The 17,484-nt window shown below is 35.9% G+C and overlaps 1 protein-coding gene across 1 annotated transcript; it reads right to left on the bottom strand.

The window, feature by feature from the left end:
- Nucleotides 1-291: 291 nt before the first annotated feature.
- Nucleotides 292-17,256, bottom strand: LOC112935042 (membrane-spanning 4-domains subfamily A member 5-like). Its single transcript, XM_026018624.1, has 5 exons — nt 17,104-17,256; nt 14,659-14,787; nt 13,359-13,415; nt 12,248-12,400; nt 292-390 (listed from the first exon to the last, which is right to left on the bottom strand). The coding sequence occupies exons 1-5, from the start codon at nt 17,254-17,256 to the stop codon at nt 292-294; spliced, it is 591 nt and encodes a 196-aa protein (XP_025874409.1).
- Nucleotides 17,257-17,484: the final 228 nt, after the last annotated feature.

The following is a 17,484-nucleotide window of genomic DNA, read 5'->3' on the forward strand; positions in this document are numbered from 1 at the left end:
GCAACACTACCTTGCCGCCCTTCAGTTCAATGAATGCATGACTAACAGAGGAGGTGGCACCAAGATGACCATGTGATTTGGGGAGAGGAAGAGATGGCTTTGCAAAGAGGCGGGATGTGTTTCATCAGCCAAAATATACCCAGACCCCACACTCTTTCTTAAGTCACTCCCCTTTGGTTCAGACAGTTGCCAGCCTTAAGATTCCACATTCCTTCTGGCTTTTTCTCACAAACATGATTCACCTCTTGATGATATAACACATCTTTATTCCCACGGTGATATTCAGCAGCATTAGTCACAATCATAAAAAAAGTGTCTCCTCATAATTGAGAAAGACAGAGAGATGAATAATTCAATAATGCTGAAGGCCATCAACATAATCAAAATCCCCTGTAACAGAAGAAGGGGGGAAAAAAGAATCATGGCATTAGCACAATAATGGTTTTTCTGATGACAATGAGGTAGCAACACCCAGGTAAGAAAGGGTCTCCCACAAGTCTCAAGTGTCTCTGATGCTTAGGAAGTAAAATGCTGGAGGATCATGAGAGTTTACAGTCGCTTCAGCACAGGATAGCACAGCACATGATTTTCTTAGAGAAAGTCATGCAAAACAATCCACTTTCTATATCATATTCCAGAAATGCCCCATTTCATAAATATACTCAATACAAAGCGATAATGTCAAAAGGTGGTCTGTTGAAGGAGAGAGAAAGGTTAAGAAATAGGGAAAAAATAGAAGCAGAAGTAGAAAAAGAAAGAAAAAGAGGGGGAAACCCCTACAGGCCCAGACAAAAGAGGAACATGTAGACAAAGATGCACATGAAGAAGCGTAGGTGAATAGTAGCATCTTCTGTTCCTTTTATCGCTGCCGGGGACCTTCAAAATGCTGTGCAGCCTGGCAACAGAGAGCGCGGTAGGACACACCTTGTTGGGGCCCAGACGCCGGACACACTAGTGTTTTGCCAGGGAGACTCTGTGAAGGTCCATGTGGGTAACTGTCTCTGTCTCTATGTTCTGACTATAGGTTGAAATACTGTTTATCTTAGAGTCACATGGTTTTTAATGGCTACATAATAATATCTCACCATATAGTTGCCTTAAGTCATTTATTCTTTAGTGACAGGAAATAATTTATTTCCTTTTCCTCCTCTTCTGTTGCATTAAGAATAATATTCTTGTACACACGCCCTTATGTGTAGGTGTCTAACTGCTTTGGAGATAGCTACCTGGATATCTTTCATATAAGTAAATGCCTCCTTGCTTTCCAATATGATAGTAACATTTCAGATTTCTGCCACCGATACATAGGAACATCCTTTTCACCATTTCCCTACCTGTGACAATTTTTATAGCTTTAATTTTTGCCAAACTAATAAATGTATCTTTGTCCACTATCAATTTGATTCACACTTCTCTGGCTACTAGTGAATTCGGGCATCACTCTGAGTAGATTTGGCCACCACATTTGCATTTTTGTAAATTCCTTCCTCATGATTTTGTCCATTTTTAAAATTGTGTTCTTGGCTTTTTGTCAGTTATATTCATTCTTTGTATGTAAAAGCATTGAAGTTGCTGTTATCTGCTTTAAAAATATTTTCCACTTATTTTACCATACCAGATTTTATATATAAATATATATGTTTTATCCTTTTTTTGATTTCCAGATCAATATATATTATACATTCCCATTGTGTCCCTTCCCAGTCAACCCCCTACCCATTCATCCATGCTGTTGCATGTATCAGCAGTTTGTTCTCTTTTTTATTACTAAGTAGTATTCTGTTGTTCGAATTATCCGTTTCTTTAGCCACTCTGTTGTTGATAGACATTTGAATTGTTTCTAGTTTTTAACTGTTATGAATAGGTTTCTGTGAACATTCTTGTCTCTATCGTCGAGACATAAAATAGGCCTGGTTAATCTTGATAAAAATTACCAAAGAGTTTTCCAATGTGATTGAGCCATTTTACATTCCCACCAAAAATGTGTAAGAATTCCATTTGCTTCGCATTCCTGCCAACATTTGCTTTTGCTAGTCCTTTTCATTAGTCGTTCTGGTGAGCATACAAACATTGTGATTTTGAATTTGCATTCCTCTGGTAACTAATAATGTTGAGCACATTTTTACATGCTTACTGGCGGTTGGCGTATCAATCTTTGCAAAATGCTTGTTCAAGTCCTACTCATTTTTTAGGTTTTTTTATTATTGATATTCAGCAGTGATTAATATATTCTGGATATGGATTTCCAGTCAGATTTATGCATCCTATGCCTTCTATTTTCTTGTTTTTTTTTAAACTTTTAATTGATTTAATTTTTATGAATGATTTTATTTATTTATGAGAGACACACAGAGAGAGGCAGAGACATAGGCAGAGGGAGAAGCACGCTCCCTGCAGGGAGCCCGATGTGAGACTCCCAGGACCCCAGGATCACACCCTGAGCCAAAGGCAGACGCTCAACCACTGAGCCACCCAGATGTACCTTCTTTTTTTTTTTTTTAATTGAGATATAATTGACATATGGCATTGTGTAAATTTAAGGCATGCAGGATGTGGATTTGAAGCATTTATATATGCAATATGATTACCGTTGTGGCATTAGCTAATATCTTGCTCATGTCACAATTATCATTTCATTTTTTGTAATGGGAACAATTTAAGATCTAATATCTTTGCAACATTGAAGTATATAGTACAGTATTTTTTAACACTAAACACAATGCTGTACATTAGATCTCCAGAACTTACCCATCTTCTAATTGGAAGCTTGTACTCTTTGACAAACATCCGTCCAAATTCTCCACCCTACAGCCCCTGGTAAACACTCTTCCACTCTGTTTTTATGAATGTGGCTTTTTAAGATTCTGCATGTAAGTGATATTGTACAGTATTTGTCTTCCTCCATCTAGTCAGATGGAGATCTCACGTAGCATAGCTTCAAAGTCCATTTATGTTGTTTCGAATGGTAGGATTTCCTTCTTTCTTGTTGCTGCAGCACATATACATCCATTGATGGACGCTTAATTTGTTTCCATGTTTTGATTATTGTAAATAATGCTGCGATGACTATGAAGGTGTTCATATCTTTTTGAGTTAGTGTTTTCTATTGTTTCTGAAAAATACTCAGAAGTCGAATCACTGAATTACATAGTAGTTTTTTTTTTTTTGATTTTTTGAGGACTGTCCATATTGTTTTCCACAGTGGCTGCACTAATTTACATTCTCACCAACAGTGTGCAATTCCATTTCCTCTGCAACCTCACCAACACTTGTTATTTCTTGTCTTTTTTTTGGTAAAAGCCCTCTAACAGATGTGATCTCTTGTTGTGGTGTGATTTGCATCTTCCCGATGACTTAGGATACTAGCATCTTTTCATGTACCTGTTAGTCATCTGTTATGTCTTCCTTGAAAAAATGTCTATTCGGATCCTCTGCCTATTTTTTAATTGGATTTTTTTTTGCTATCAAGTTGTACAAGTGCTTTATATATTCTACTTATTAGATATATGATTTGTAAATACTTTCTCCTATTCTATAGACTGAATTTTCACTTTACTAATGATTTCCTTCGTTGTGCAGAAGCTTTTTAGTTTGATACAGTCCGACTTGTTTATTTTGCTTTTGTTGCTTTTGCTTTGGGTGTCAAATTAAAAAAAATCATTACCAACACAGATATCAAATAGTTTACTACTTGAGTTTTTTTCTAGGAGTTTTGTGGTTTTAGGTCTTACAGGATCTGAATTGATTTTTGTGTGTAGTATAAGATAGTGATCAAGTTTCATTTCTTTGTGTGTGGCTGTTTAATTTTTCTCATACTATTTATTGAAAAGACTATCCTTTCCCCCATCGTATATTCTTGACTCCTTTGTTGCAAATTAACTGACCATATATGCATGGGTTTATTTCTGGACTCTTAATTCGACTAATCTTTGTGTCTGTTTACTAATACCATACTGTTTTGAAAATTAAAGCTTTGTAGCATTGTTTGAAATCAGGAAATGTGATGCTTTCAGCTTTGTTTTTCTTTCTCAAGATTGCTTTCGCTGTTTGGAATCTTTTGTGGTTCCATAAAATTTTAGGACTATTTTTTATTTCTGAGAAAAATGCCATTGGCATTTTGATGGGGATTGCATTAAATCTGTAGATTGCTTTGGGTAGTATGGACATTTTAACAATATTAATCCTTCCAATCCATGAATAGGAGACATCTTCCCATTTGTGCCTTCAATTTCTTTCATCAATGTTTTACAGTTCTCAGTGTACAGATCTTTCACCTTCCTGATTAAATTTATTCCTAAATAACATTTTTTATGCAATTGTATATATGATTATTTTCTTAATTTCATTCTCATAGCTCTTTATTAGTGTATAGAAGTGCAACTATTTTTTGTATATTGATTTTTGCATCCTGCATTCTAATTGAATTTATTTTCTTAGTTCTAGTATTTTTTTGATGGAGTCTTTAGGTTTTTCTAGGTATAATTAATGTCCTCTGCAAACAGAGACATTTTTACTTCTTCCTTTCTGACTTGGATGCATTTCTCCTCTTCTGTTTTCTTTTCTTTTTTTTAAGATTTTATTTGTTCATGAGAGACACCGACAGAGAGAGACAGAGCCAGAGGCAGAGGAAGAAGCAGGCTCCATGCAGGGAGCCGGGTGCGGGACTTGATTCCAGGACCCCGGGGTCACGCTCGGGGCGGAAGGTGGCGCTAAACCGCTGAGCCCCAGGTGTCTCTCCTCTTCTGTTTTTGTTTTTTTCTGTTTTCTTTCTTTCTTTCTTTCTTTCTTTCTTTCTTTCTTTCTTCTTTCTTCTTCTTTCTTCTTTCTTTCTCTTTCTTTCTTTCTTTCTTTCTTTCTTTCTTTCTTTCTTTCTTTCTTTCTTTCTCTCTTTTTCTTTCTTTCTTTTTCTTCCCCCCAGTTGCTCTGGCTAGGACTTCTTGTACTAGGTTGAATAGAAATTATGAGTAGGCATCCTTGTCTTGTTCCTGATTTTAGAAGAAAAACTATTGGCTTCTTACTGTTTAGTATGTTAGCTATGGGCTTCTCATGCCTGCCTTTATTATGTTGAGGTATGCTCCTTTATCTCAGTGTGTTGAGAATTTTTTTTTTCATGTTGAATTTTGTCAGATTCTTTTTCTTCATGTATTAAGATGGTCTGATGATTTTAATTGTTCATTGTGTTAATGTGATATATCACATTTATTGATTTGTGTATGTTGAACCATATGTACATCCCTGGAATAAATGTCACTTGATAATAGTGCATAAGACTTTTAATAAGCTATTAATTTCATTTTGCTAATAATGTGTTGAAGATTTTTGCATCTATGTTCATCCGGGATATTGGCTTGCAATTTTCTTTTCTTATAGTGTACTTGTCTGGCTTTTATATGAGTAATCTTGGGCTTATAAAATGATTTTGGACCCTCCTTTTCTATTTTTTGTAAGATTTTAGGGATTGGTGCTAATTCTTCTTTAAATTTTTAGTAGAATTCGCCAGTGAAGCCATCTCGTTTTGGATTTTTCTTGTGGGAGGTTTTTGATTACTAATTAAGTATTCTTACTAGTTATCAGTGTATTCAGGACTAATTTGTTAATGCCAATTGTTTTCAGTTTTTCTTAGTCTGGTATCTTTACTTCAACTTTACTTTTATTTTTTTAATAATCAACTTTACTTTTAAAGAATATTTTCATTGCACACGGAATTCCAATTGGCAGTATTTTATTTTGGCATTTTACAATGTCATTCCAATGCTTTCTGGCCTCTGTCAGGCCTCCAAGTGCAAAGTCAGTTAGAAACTTATCTTTGTTCCTTTGAATGTAATGTATTCACCTCCATCTCCACCCCCAGTTTCTTTTGCAGTTTTGCTGTTATCTATCTATCTATCTATCTATCTATCTATCTATCTATCTATCTATCATCTATCTATTATCTATCTATCTATCTATCTATCTATCTATCTATCATCATCTATCTATCTATCATCTCCCCACAGCAAGCTGAGTATCATGTGCTTTAGGTAGTTTTCCTTGTATTTTCCTATTTGTGGTTCCTGTCTTGTGTTTTACAAAATCATCAGCCATTGTCTCTGTGAGCATTGGCCTGTGTTACATTTTCATTTTCTCTCCTGCTGTTCTTCAATTGTATATAGGGCACATTTTTTCTGTTCTGCTCTGTATGTCTCTTATGTTTGTTCTTCCTGATATATATATATATATATATATTTTTTTTTTCTTTTTAATTTTTATTTGTTTTTTTCAGATAGAAAAAATGAGAGAGGGGAGAAAGCACAGGAGCAGGAGGGAGAGGGAGAGGGAGAAGTCAGCTGCCCACTGAGCAGAGAGACTGACTCAGGGCTTAATCCCAGGACCCTGGCAAATCCTTAACCGACTGAGTCACCAGGTGCCCCTCTTTCAAATATTTTATATAATTTTCTTCTTTACAGGCATTAGTCTTCATATTTTACACTGATTCTCTTCCTGTGTGCTTCTGATGCGTCTAGTATGCTGTTTGCCCCAGCTGCTGAGTGCTTAGTTTCGGTTGCCATAGTTCAGTTCTCTACATTCCAATGACTTCTATCTAATCAGTGTCAGTGTCCTGTAATATTCTCTAACTTGTTCTCTTCTCTCTTGGACATAACAGCCATATTTATTGTCAAGATATCTGATGATTCCACCATCTGGGTCACCTCTGAGTGGTTTCTATCATTGATTATTTTTTAAAGATTTATTTGGGGGTGTGAATGAGGGGCAGAGGGAGAGGGAGAGAAAGAATCCCGAAGCAGACTCCTGAGCACAGACCCTGATGTGGGCTCCATCCCAGGACCCTGAGATCCTGACCTGAGCCGAAATCAAGAGTTGGACGCTGAACCAACTATGCCACTCAGGTGCCCCGATTATTGTGGTTTTGTGTCTCAGACCTTCTGTCCTATCTTCTGACATGACTAATTTGTTTTGTTTTGTTTTATTCCTAGTAATAGACATAGTATGCAAAAAATGGTAGGAATTCTAAGTTGTATTCTTTCTTTGGGGAAGATTTAATTTTCTTTCACCTGACAGATTAAGGGAAGGTAACTATGATCAAAATAATTCAAGGATGAATTTCAGTTTTTGGGTGAGTGGTCTGTTTCCTTTGTCCTTAGTTCTAGGATGTATCTTTCTTCATAAGTGAAATTTTGGGGTGTTTACCAGACTCCACCCTTCCTCTCAGTGGACAATGTGTGTGTGTCCCCAGCACTGCATGACTCCTGAAATCTCTTCTTGGCCTTTGAGCCTCTTAGCTTCCTAACAACTTGGCCTTTGAGCTTTGCATCCTATACATCTTAGGTGTAGGCAAATAACTTGTGGAGGAAAGCAATGGAGAATTTTGGGTCCTTTTCAACATGTCCAAGTTTTACACATTCCTTGCACTTTAAATTCTGGCTGCCATGGTTTCTTTCGTGTGTATTCAAACAGAATTTTTTTGTCATTTTAATAAGCTTTTAATAAAAGTGGTTTTCACTAGAAAGATGTTCTGATATAAACTACTCTGTTGTAACCAGAAAAAAGCATTTGTATGTTTATTACTATTTTCAGTAAACCAGTTGTTGGTTATTTTGATCCATTCTAATGTGTGCATGATTTTTTTTTTTTTACTAATTTCTGCTCTTGTCATTATATATTAATTCTTTTGTTCCTCTTCCTTTGGAACAAGAATTTTTCCTGTTTTCTCTCCTTTAATCTCTGAGATTAATATTTGAACCATTATTTTCAAAGTTTCATATTTTATAGTACCTACATTTCTAAACTATGAATTATCTTAAAAGCACTGTTTTACCTTCTGCCCTCAAGTTTTTGAGATTTCATTTCAGAACATCTTTGGATTTATATTATGATTTCTTCCCTTATCCAATAATTACTTTAATGCATACTTCTTAATATCTTACCACATAGGGACTTTTGAAATTATTTTTATCATTGTTTATTGTTTTATTGCACAAGAACATACACTAGGACTTCAATCTTGGTATTTATCTGGAATTCATATATTTAGCAATATATAGTCATCCTTTGTTGGTTATGTGTTACAAAAATGTGTATTTTTGGTTGTTGGGTAGAGTAGACTAAGTATATCTATACCATTATTAAAACATATCAAAGTCTAGGGACACCTGGGAGGCTCAGTGGTTGAGCATCTGTCTTCAGCTCAGGTCATGATCCCGGGGTCCTGAGATTGAGTCCCGCATAAGGCTCGCTGCATGGAGACTGCTTCTCCCTCTGCCTATGTCTCTGCCTCTCTCTGTGTGTCTTTCATGAATATATAAATAAAATCTTTAAAAAATATATATCAAAGTTTAAAATTCTTCAAACCTTCACCTTCTTCTCAGGGAAAACTCAGGCCATTAGCAAACACAAATAGCTAAAACACCATTTGCTCCCTTCTCACTTACTTATATGTTAATGACTGACTGGCATTTTAACTACTTTATTTTAAATCTCAGTATATATTGTTATTACTGCATTACACAAGAAGTATTTACTTGTATTTGTCCACACATTTATCTCATTCTTTGTTCTTCATTCCTTCTTGCATCTCATTGTATTATCATTTTCTTTCTATTTGAAGTTCATTCCTTATCATTCCTTTAATGCTAGTCTGCAGGGGGAAAATTCAATTTTTGTATCTCTAAAAATTCTTCATTTCATTTTTGTAAGGATTTTTCTTTTCATTTTTTTGTTCCAAGTTTTTCTTTAAGTTCTAGTTAGTTAACATGTAGTGTAATACTGGTTTCAGTAGTAGAATTTAGTGATTCATCACTTATATACAACACCCAGTGCTCATCACAAGTGCCCTCCTTCATGCCCATTATCTACTTAGCCCATCCCCTGCCCACTTCCTTCCACCAACCCTCAGTTTGTCCTCTACAGTTAGAAATCTATTTCCTGGTTTGCCTCTCTATTTTCCTCCTTTATTCATCTGTTTTGTTTTTTAAATTCCATATGTGAGTGAAATCATGTGGTATTTGTCTTTCTCTGACCAACTGATTTCACTTAGCATAGTACTCTCTAGTTCCATCCATGCCATTGCAAATGGCAAAATTTCATTCTTTTTTATAGCTCACAACAATGAGCAGTAAATGATAGGTTATTGGTTGGCAGTTATTTTTTTCAGAACACTGAAGATATTGTTCAGTTTTGTGGCTTTTATTGTTGCTTTTGAGAAGTTAGGTGTCAGTCCAGTTGCTTCTACTTTTTCCTTTTGGTAATTTAGTTTTTGTTTTAGTTTTAGATAAGATTACTGGGAATTGATAAAGAAAAAAATCCCCATGATTTGAAAAATAACTGTACTTTGACTCAACAAATTGATAAAGTGCAAAAGGATATATATATATATATATATATATATATATATATATATACACAAGACTAAATATCTAAGTTCAAGATTTTAACATAAGATGTCTCAGAGCTTCATGTCAAAATAAGGCCACAGAGAAATCTTTTAATGGTACTTCCATGTGAATTCATGTTTTCCAAAAATTAGACCATTGACTGTCCCTGTAACTTGTCTAGTTTGCAAATCTAACCATTTCCTTTCCAGGCTACTGTTACTGTCCCCTAAAATTGCCTTATGACTATTCCAGATGATGAAACCCTATAAATGCCCTTTTCTGTTTCCCCCTATTGTGTCTGAGACCCTATGTTCCCCCCTTGATCACCAAATTTAATAAATTCAGCTTTTAATTGTCACTGATTTTCCTGGTGGTCTTTGACAGTGCTAGATAGTCACAGAGGCCCCAGAGAGGTCTAGCCAGACTCCTCACAATTAAGGTTCTAGTCTGTTGACTCATTTATTGGTGATTCCACTGACTACCTGTGAGCAGCCCAGCCCAGGGTTTGCACATTCATGGTGATGAGGTAAGTCTAGCACTTTTTATTGAGTAGGGTTTAATTTATTTGTCCTAGGAATCAGGTTTCCCAGGACTTTTTCATTATCTCTTTACATCTGCTCTTGTTTTCTTTTCCCTTGATGGAGTGGTGGTGAAGAAAAAGATGGTCTGCCAAAACTTTGCCACTAACTATCCTGTCTATTCATCTGCCTTTTATCTATATTTTTGCCAATCTATAAAAATAAATCCCAGGGAAGGAGTTATGTGTTGTTAGCTTGCCACCAGGAGTAATAAGTAAAATGTTCTTTGAACAGTATCTTGTCTAGGACCAATTATCTTGGATTAATCATTAAAGTCTTATAAGAACCTTCTCCAGTCTTGTCTATATGTAGGAAATTTGCTGTAAGAGAGACTCTTCTTCACATATTCCCTCTGTTGTAGGTTACTGATTTCTTGTCAGAAAAGCTTTGGATTTTCCAAGGCCTTCACTATCCCTATTATCTTCTTACTTCCTGGTAATCATTGACTAAATTCTCAGAAATTAATTCTGTACTGTATCTCAGTGAATGATTTGACTTTCATCCTGATGACTCTGATTATAAAATAAATTTGTCTTTTTTTTTCCACTAGCAGATGTGGACTACTTTCCCTTGCCAGCCATCTAATTATTCATTCTTTGTCACCTTAGACAGGTGATTGGTTATTTTGGAAATATCAGAGAAAGAGTACACTTAAGCCTCATTGGATAAGGTCTTACTAAAATCACCACCACTACTTCCACGCTACCACACTTATTACAGATATTAAGCTGTAGTCCTCTAGTAACTTTACAAAAGTAAATGGTCCAAATGATAGGACACCTAATACACAGGTGGCCCAAGCTCCTCAGAATTAAGAACTAGACTGCTCCACTCAAGATGACTGAAATAAAACTACCCTCCCTCAAGATGACCAATGCCATTGATGGTGATTGGATCATCCTCTCAGCTATTTTATCTCCTCTGTGCTAATTTAAGGTTTTAGATTATTTGGTAGACAATCCTACTAACACAATACTACCAAGACAGCTTTCTTGAAAATCAATATTGTCATGTTTCTTCATTCATTCATGCTGACAATAAGAGACAAACTCCTGAAACTGATCAAGAAGAAATAGGAAATCTAAGTATACTGATAACAGATAATTCTTACAATTTCCCACAAAGAAAAGCCCAGACCCAGGAGATTTCACCAGTGAAGACTTCCAAATGTTTAAGGAAAGTTTCATATCATTTTAATCAAATTTGCCAAAAAGTATCACAGGAAGCAATGTTTTCTAACTCATTTTATAATGCCAGTAATAACCAGACACAAATAAAGTCAGCACAAGAAAAGATGACTATAGGTCAATATCCGTTATAAATATAGATGCAAAAATCCTTAACAAAATACTAGAAAGTCGAATCCAACAACATTTAAAGAAAATTATATGGCATGACTGAGAAGGATTTATCCCAGGAATGTAAAGTTTATTTAAGATAAAAAAGTCAATCAGTGCAATGCATCATAACAATAGAACAAAGGACAAAAACCATATGATCATCTCAGTTGATACAGAAAAAGTATTTCACTAAATTCAACACACATCATGAATATGTTCAACAAACTGGGAAGAGAAAAAACTTCTTCAACCTGGTCAAGTCCATCTAAAAAACCCTGGGTCAACATCATACTTAATGATGGAAGACAATATGTTTTCCTTCTAAATACAGGAAAAAGATGAGGAAGGATATCTGCTCTTGCAACTTTGATTTTACTTCGATGTGGACTCCCTTTTCCTTAGGTGATGACTCTCCAGCTTTCTTGACAGATTTTGATGGATCTTGTTGATTATTTTTTCTTTCCACATAGATTTACATTTTTTACATTTCCTTAAACTAGTATTAGTGGTGTTTTGTAAAGAGCAGGATTAAATGCCTGTTTTCAGTATATACCATGTTTAATCAGAAGTCTAGTCTAAATATTAAATCTAAAACCAAAACCGTAAAAACACTCACAATTCTAATGTACATCTGAGACTATGAATTACTACCATACTGCTATACCTGTAGTTTTCTTCTTATAGCACTCTTTTACATTATACTAATTGGTGTACATGTTTTATCTTCTCTACTCATCTGTGAATTCCTAAAAGTGGAGGGTTGTAATGTGTTTATTTTTCTATTCCACAATGCCTGGTATAACCTATCAGAAATTATGATTTTTGTAAATGTTTGTAAATAAAAGAAAATATATGTGCCCACAACATTATTTGGATTTTGCTGATTGGATGCTAATAAACTTTTACGATGAATACACCTATTACTCCTTGCCATAAAAAAAAAATGCAGTATACTTACAATGAATAGGGTCGCAATGCTTTGACACTGACTAGTTGTTTGAATATAGCCACAAAAGTAGTGTTGATCTAGAATGAGACCAAATGCAATGAGAATGATTCCAGCTGTTGCTCCCAGGGCACTAAGAAAATTCATTATTCGGCTCATCTTCACCTGAAAGAGATGAAGATCATGACATTGTGTCTACACACAAAGCAACGGTGAGGGAGACTGGATGGAGAGAGGATTTTAGTCACAGCACTGCAATGCCACAAAGCAGTTGTGTGATCCTATGGGTGTGACACTTCATCCCTTTGGGCTTCAGGCTCCCAGACACAGAATGAGGGAATCCAGTGAACTTTTAATAACCCTTCCATCTCCCACAATCTGTACCTAAGTTAACTCCCATTTAGTTGCGGGGAGGGATGCATACTGAACAAAAGAGGTACTTAGGCGTAGCCACATTGATGCTCTGGTAAAAGTCATGACCTACTTACATTTTTGTTTTATGACTCTGTTTAACTAAACACTGTATATCTTTGCAATTTTTATTTTTTCCTAAAACTTCAAACCTACAGGAGAAGTCCTGTGTTGGAAATAATTTATTGGATTGTTGATTAATTGATTAATATTTGATTCATTGAGAAAAGTAAAAATATTCTACTTATGATTTATCTGTAAGTTAAAATTTTGCATTATTAACACTGTATTATTTATTTTGAACTTCTGCTTTTAAGATTTAACTAGGTTGTCTTCACAGTGTGTCTGCGGGTCACACTAGTGCCTTTCAAAGTGTCTGGCATGAGGTGACACCAAAAATACTTACAGAAAAAATGAATGAATGAGTTACTGGAATATTGAGACCCATTTCATCATTTGGTTTAGGAACTTGGCATTTATTCTATGCCTCAGTGTTTTCATATATAAAATAAGAAACTGGATAACCTAGAAAACTCTTCTGGCACTAGTGTTTTATAATTCTATGGACAAGAGACAAATGCCCTTGATTGGTGTCAGTACTTGACAGTTTGTGGAATTATAGTGGGTTAATGATTTTCCAAATTCATTTTCGAGGTGAAAATCAATTATTTCAGAGTTGCAAATTTTTAGTAAAGGACAAAATGTAACTCACCAGAGTTCCTGTGGGTTTTCTTTCCAGTGCAACTAGGAAGGATCCAGAATTAATGAACTATTAAAAAGAATAAATAATCTCAGTGATAGGCTTGCTTAACTGAAATTAAAGAGTTCTCAGAGAATAGGATCCCTTTGTTTCTTTTGCATTCCTACCTTCCTAGCTCACATGATCCAGAGCAGTGAGCACAGATGCCTCATAATATTGTCAGCAAATAATTAGTGGACTAATTGCTGGACTAGAAATTATTTTAGCCTTAACTATTTGAACATGGGATTTTTTTTTTTAAAGCTTTACTTGGCTTTAGTTTTCTTATACACCTTCTTTGTATAGCTGTTGTGGACTCAGCTCTGAAATGACACACATGTGTCAAACCAGTTTCACAACCAATAAGATCAGATTCCGTCATTCATTTTTTTAAATTTATTTCTTCATGATAGACACACAGAGAGAGGTGGAGACACAGGCAGAGGGAGAAGCAGGCTCCATGCAGGGAGCCTGACTTGGGACTCGATCCCAGGACCCCAGGGTCATGACCAGGGCCCAAGGCAGACGCTCAACCGTAAGCCGTCCAGGGGCCCCAGATTCTGTCATTCTTACAAGAAACACCTTTCACACCATTTGCAATCCAGTATGTTCTCCTAACTAATATGCCTGGAATTCTGAAAACAATCCTAAATATATGTGTATGTATTCATGTGTGTATGTATATATGTAATATAATATGTATTATGTGTATGTATACATATAAAGTATATAATATATATGCACACACACATATATAGACATACTTGTTTATCATCCATTAATTGTCGAGGGGTTGGCTTTTGTGAATAATGCTGCTCTAGACATGGAGGTGTAGATATATCTTTGACATAGGGTTTTCATTTCCTTTGGATATATTCCCAGAAGTGGAATTGCTGGATCATATGGTAATTCTATTTTTAATTTTTTGAGGAAACTTCATTACATCTTTCATAGTGAGGGTTCATGTATTATTAACCTTTGGATCCTCTTTGCCTTCCTCTATGTATGTGGCTTATAATAAATATCAACTCATTTTGAATGAATGAATGGACAAATGACATCAAAACCCAAGGGCATATTCCCAAAGGAACTTCAGGACTGATGGGACATCAGCAATTCTGATGAATTAATGGGGAAATAATTCCAGCAAAGTTGATTTTTATATTATCTTTTCAAGCGTATCATATAACCGAATGCAGCTCATTTTGTGGTTAAGAATTCCCTAGATTCCCTGTTGGCATGGCTTCAAATTGAACTCATTGACTATACTCACCAACACAGAGCTCCAGAATGGATATCCTGAAATAAATATAAAGGGGAACCTTGGGTATGGATTTTCCAGAGTGAAAAGGAAAATGACTCCAAAAGAAAAGTTCATCACTCCAAATAGGATCTGCATAGCCTGTAAATAGAGAGAAAAGTCATGGTAAGGAAAAAGCGGAATAGTAGGTTACCTTTCAAAAAATGTACACAATCTTCTTTTGGTTAAAAGGATTTGACAATTACCTTGTTTTATAAATAAGGGGAGGATAGTGGAAACCCCTTCGTGATTCTCCCAGGTGCTTTCTTGATTCCTTTATCTTATATTTGGTAACAGGTAAAACGATCTAGATCAATGCTCTGGCAAATGTAACCCAGGGATCGGTAACATTAGGATCACCTGAGAATGAGAGATGCAGACTCTCAGGCCCTATATCCTATATCCCATACTTACTGAATAGAATCTCCAGGTTAGGCTGAGAGGTCCATGTCAAGCTCTCCAAGCAGGACAGAAGTGCAAATCAAAACCTCAAAGAGATAGGACCTCACATTAAAATGGCTATCATCGAAAAGACAAGATAGCAGGTGCTGGTGAGGATGTGGTGCACCGTTGGTGGGGATGTATCACTATAGAAAACAGTAGGTATTCTGTTTTGTCTTTTAATCCCATTAAATCTTTCAAGTCTAATTTGCTCTTTTGCCATTCCCAAACTATGCTACCATGATGCTTTCTCTATCTATCTTTCTCTATCTCTATTCTTCTTTCCTTGTGTCCTTTTCATTATTAAAATTCCATCACTGATTCAGGGTTCAGATTAAGTACTGAATTTGCCATGGCATTGTCTCATTACTTACAATTTTTATTTTTTTTAAAGATTTTATTTATTTATTCATGAAAATGAGAGAGAGAGAGAGAGAGAGAGAGAGAGAGAGAGAGAGAGAGAGGCAGAGACACAGGCAGAGGGAGAAGCAGGCTCCATGCAGGGAGCCCGACTGGGACGGGATCCCAGGTCTCCAAGATCACGCCCTGGAGGGAAGGCAGCGCTAAACCTCTGAGCCACCCGGGCTGCCCTGTCTCATTGCTTTCAGATAGAAGTAACTGTTTCCCCTCTGGGTTCTCCTGCCCCTCACCCTCAACCATTTGTGGCTCTTGTTAGATGCTATATTTAAATGTGATGTTTAATATTGTTATTTTATTATTTCTAAATATTACTTTATTATTTCTAAATTATGTATTTATTCTCCTCAATGAGATAAACTAGGTCATATTTATTTCTGTAACCCCCATAGTATCTAACATATTTTTTGCACAGTTTAATCCATATTTGTTAAAGCAGTTTGAACTCTAGCAGAAGTTTCAGTACCATTATATTTGAATAGATACTAAAGCAGTTTAGACTGGTGGTCCTTTTCTGTATGCCAGTGGGCCATCTTTCTTCACCCTCCACCCCGGGAAAAAGTACATTTCTTTCTATTTTCTATTCTTGAAGCCTTGGGATTGAAAGATAAAATATTTTGTAAGATATAGGCACTATCATAACTTTAAACATACTGAATCACATTTTCTGAAAAAGATAATTAATATTCATGAAATAGGTAGATGGGGAGGTGAGCATTTACAGTATTAAGGGGATTTTCTGCAAAAGCCCCACATATAAACATATCATATCATATTGTGAAAATGAATTCTGAGTTTTGATTGAGAAAATGTAGAACTGTAGACTCAATAACCCAGGATATAAAATCTGATCTATTGACTTTTACTTGATTTTCTCTGAACTTGACTAGGAAAAAACTCCTAGATGGTCAGCTTGGAGATTTTTACTTTAACTGCAACCTTCAAGAACCCAGGGATTTTGGCTTATTCATTTTGTATTTTCCTCTCCATAGACCCTTGTACACAATTGGTTTAGAAATATGACACATACTTCCTGAATTGAATGGAAATAAAAGTTGGAATTACCTTGAAACATTGTGCCACTAGATATTTCTTTCCTTTTTCTTCCCCCCTCCATCTCCCATCCTAGTTTAGCTTCTATTGCAAAGTTTTGGAATCTATAATACCCTGCTGAGGTGGCTGATTAAGCCCATGGTTCATAGACTGAGTGGCTTATAAACAACAGAAACTTATTTCTCGTGATTCTGGAGGTCGAAAGTTTGAGATCAGGGTGTCAGCATGATTAGGTTCTGGAGTAGACCCCTTCTGGGTTGCAGACTGATGACTTCCCTTTTGTAACTTCACATGGTGGAAAGAAAGCTAGCTACCTCTCTGACCTCTTTTTATAAGGGCACTAATCTCATTCATGAGGGCTTTACCATCATGAATGAATTACCCCCAAAAGCCCCATCTCGAGACACCATTACATTGGAATTATGGTTTCAACTATGAATTGTCGGGAACACAAACAGTCCATAACACATCCGCAGTAGAGTATACATTGGGGAAAATCTGACTTACCCCTAAGATTTTCATTTTTGTAGCAAGTAATTTTGGAAAAGCACTCTTAGACTCAAAGGTTGGGGCTGGAAGGTCTGTTGGCTGCACGTCAGGAATAGTGATCTCTGGAGGAAATACCAGAAATACAGGATTATGTGCAGTGTTTGGATTCATGATGGTGCAGTTGATATTTTGAAATTAAAAAATGTTCTTGATGGTACTTCAGTCTAGACCATGTTCTTCTCCTGTACCAAGCGTGTCTGGAGCTCTGGCATTGTTGTGCTTTGTCTTGGAATTATAGAACCATAGAGTCACAAAGTCATGGAATCTCAGGACTGGTCAAGATCTCAAGGTTAGTGAGTAAAATACCCAGGACTGGAGGTCGGAGGATCTGCCCAGTAG

The sequence above is a fragment of the Vulpes vulpes genome, unplaced genomic scaffold, assembly GCF_048418805.1.
Source record: "Vulpes vulpes isolate BD-2025 unplaced genomic scaffold, VulVul3 u000000659, whole genome shotgun sequence".
Taxonomy (NCBI): domain Eukaryota; kingdom Metazoa; phylum Chordata; class Mammalia; order Carnivora; family Canidae; genus Vulpes; species Vulpes vulpes.

Excerpts from the sequence above, each read along its gene's own strand:
- LOC112935042 (XM_026018624.1), bottom strand. The coding sequence starts at position 17,256 with ATGAATCCAAACACTGCACATAATCCTGTATTTCTGGTATTTCCTCCA. Across the intron at positions 14,788-17,103 it reads CAAAAATGAAAATCTTAGGG|GCTATGCAGATCCTATTTGG; the intron begins GTAAGTCAGATT and ends CTCTATTTACAG. Across the intron at positions 12,401-13,358 it reads GAAAACCCACAGGAACTCTG|GTGAAGATGAGCCGAATAAT; the intron begins GTGAGTTACATT and ends CATCTCTTTCAG.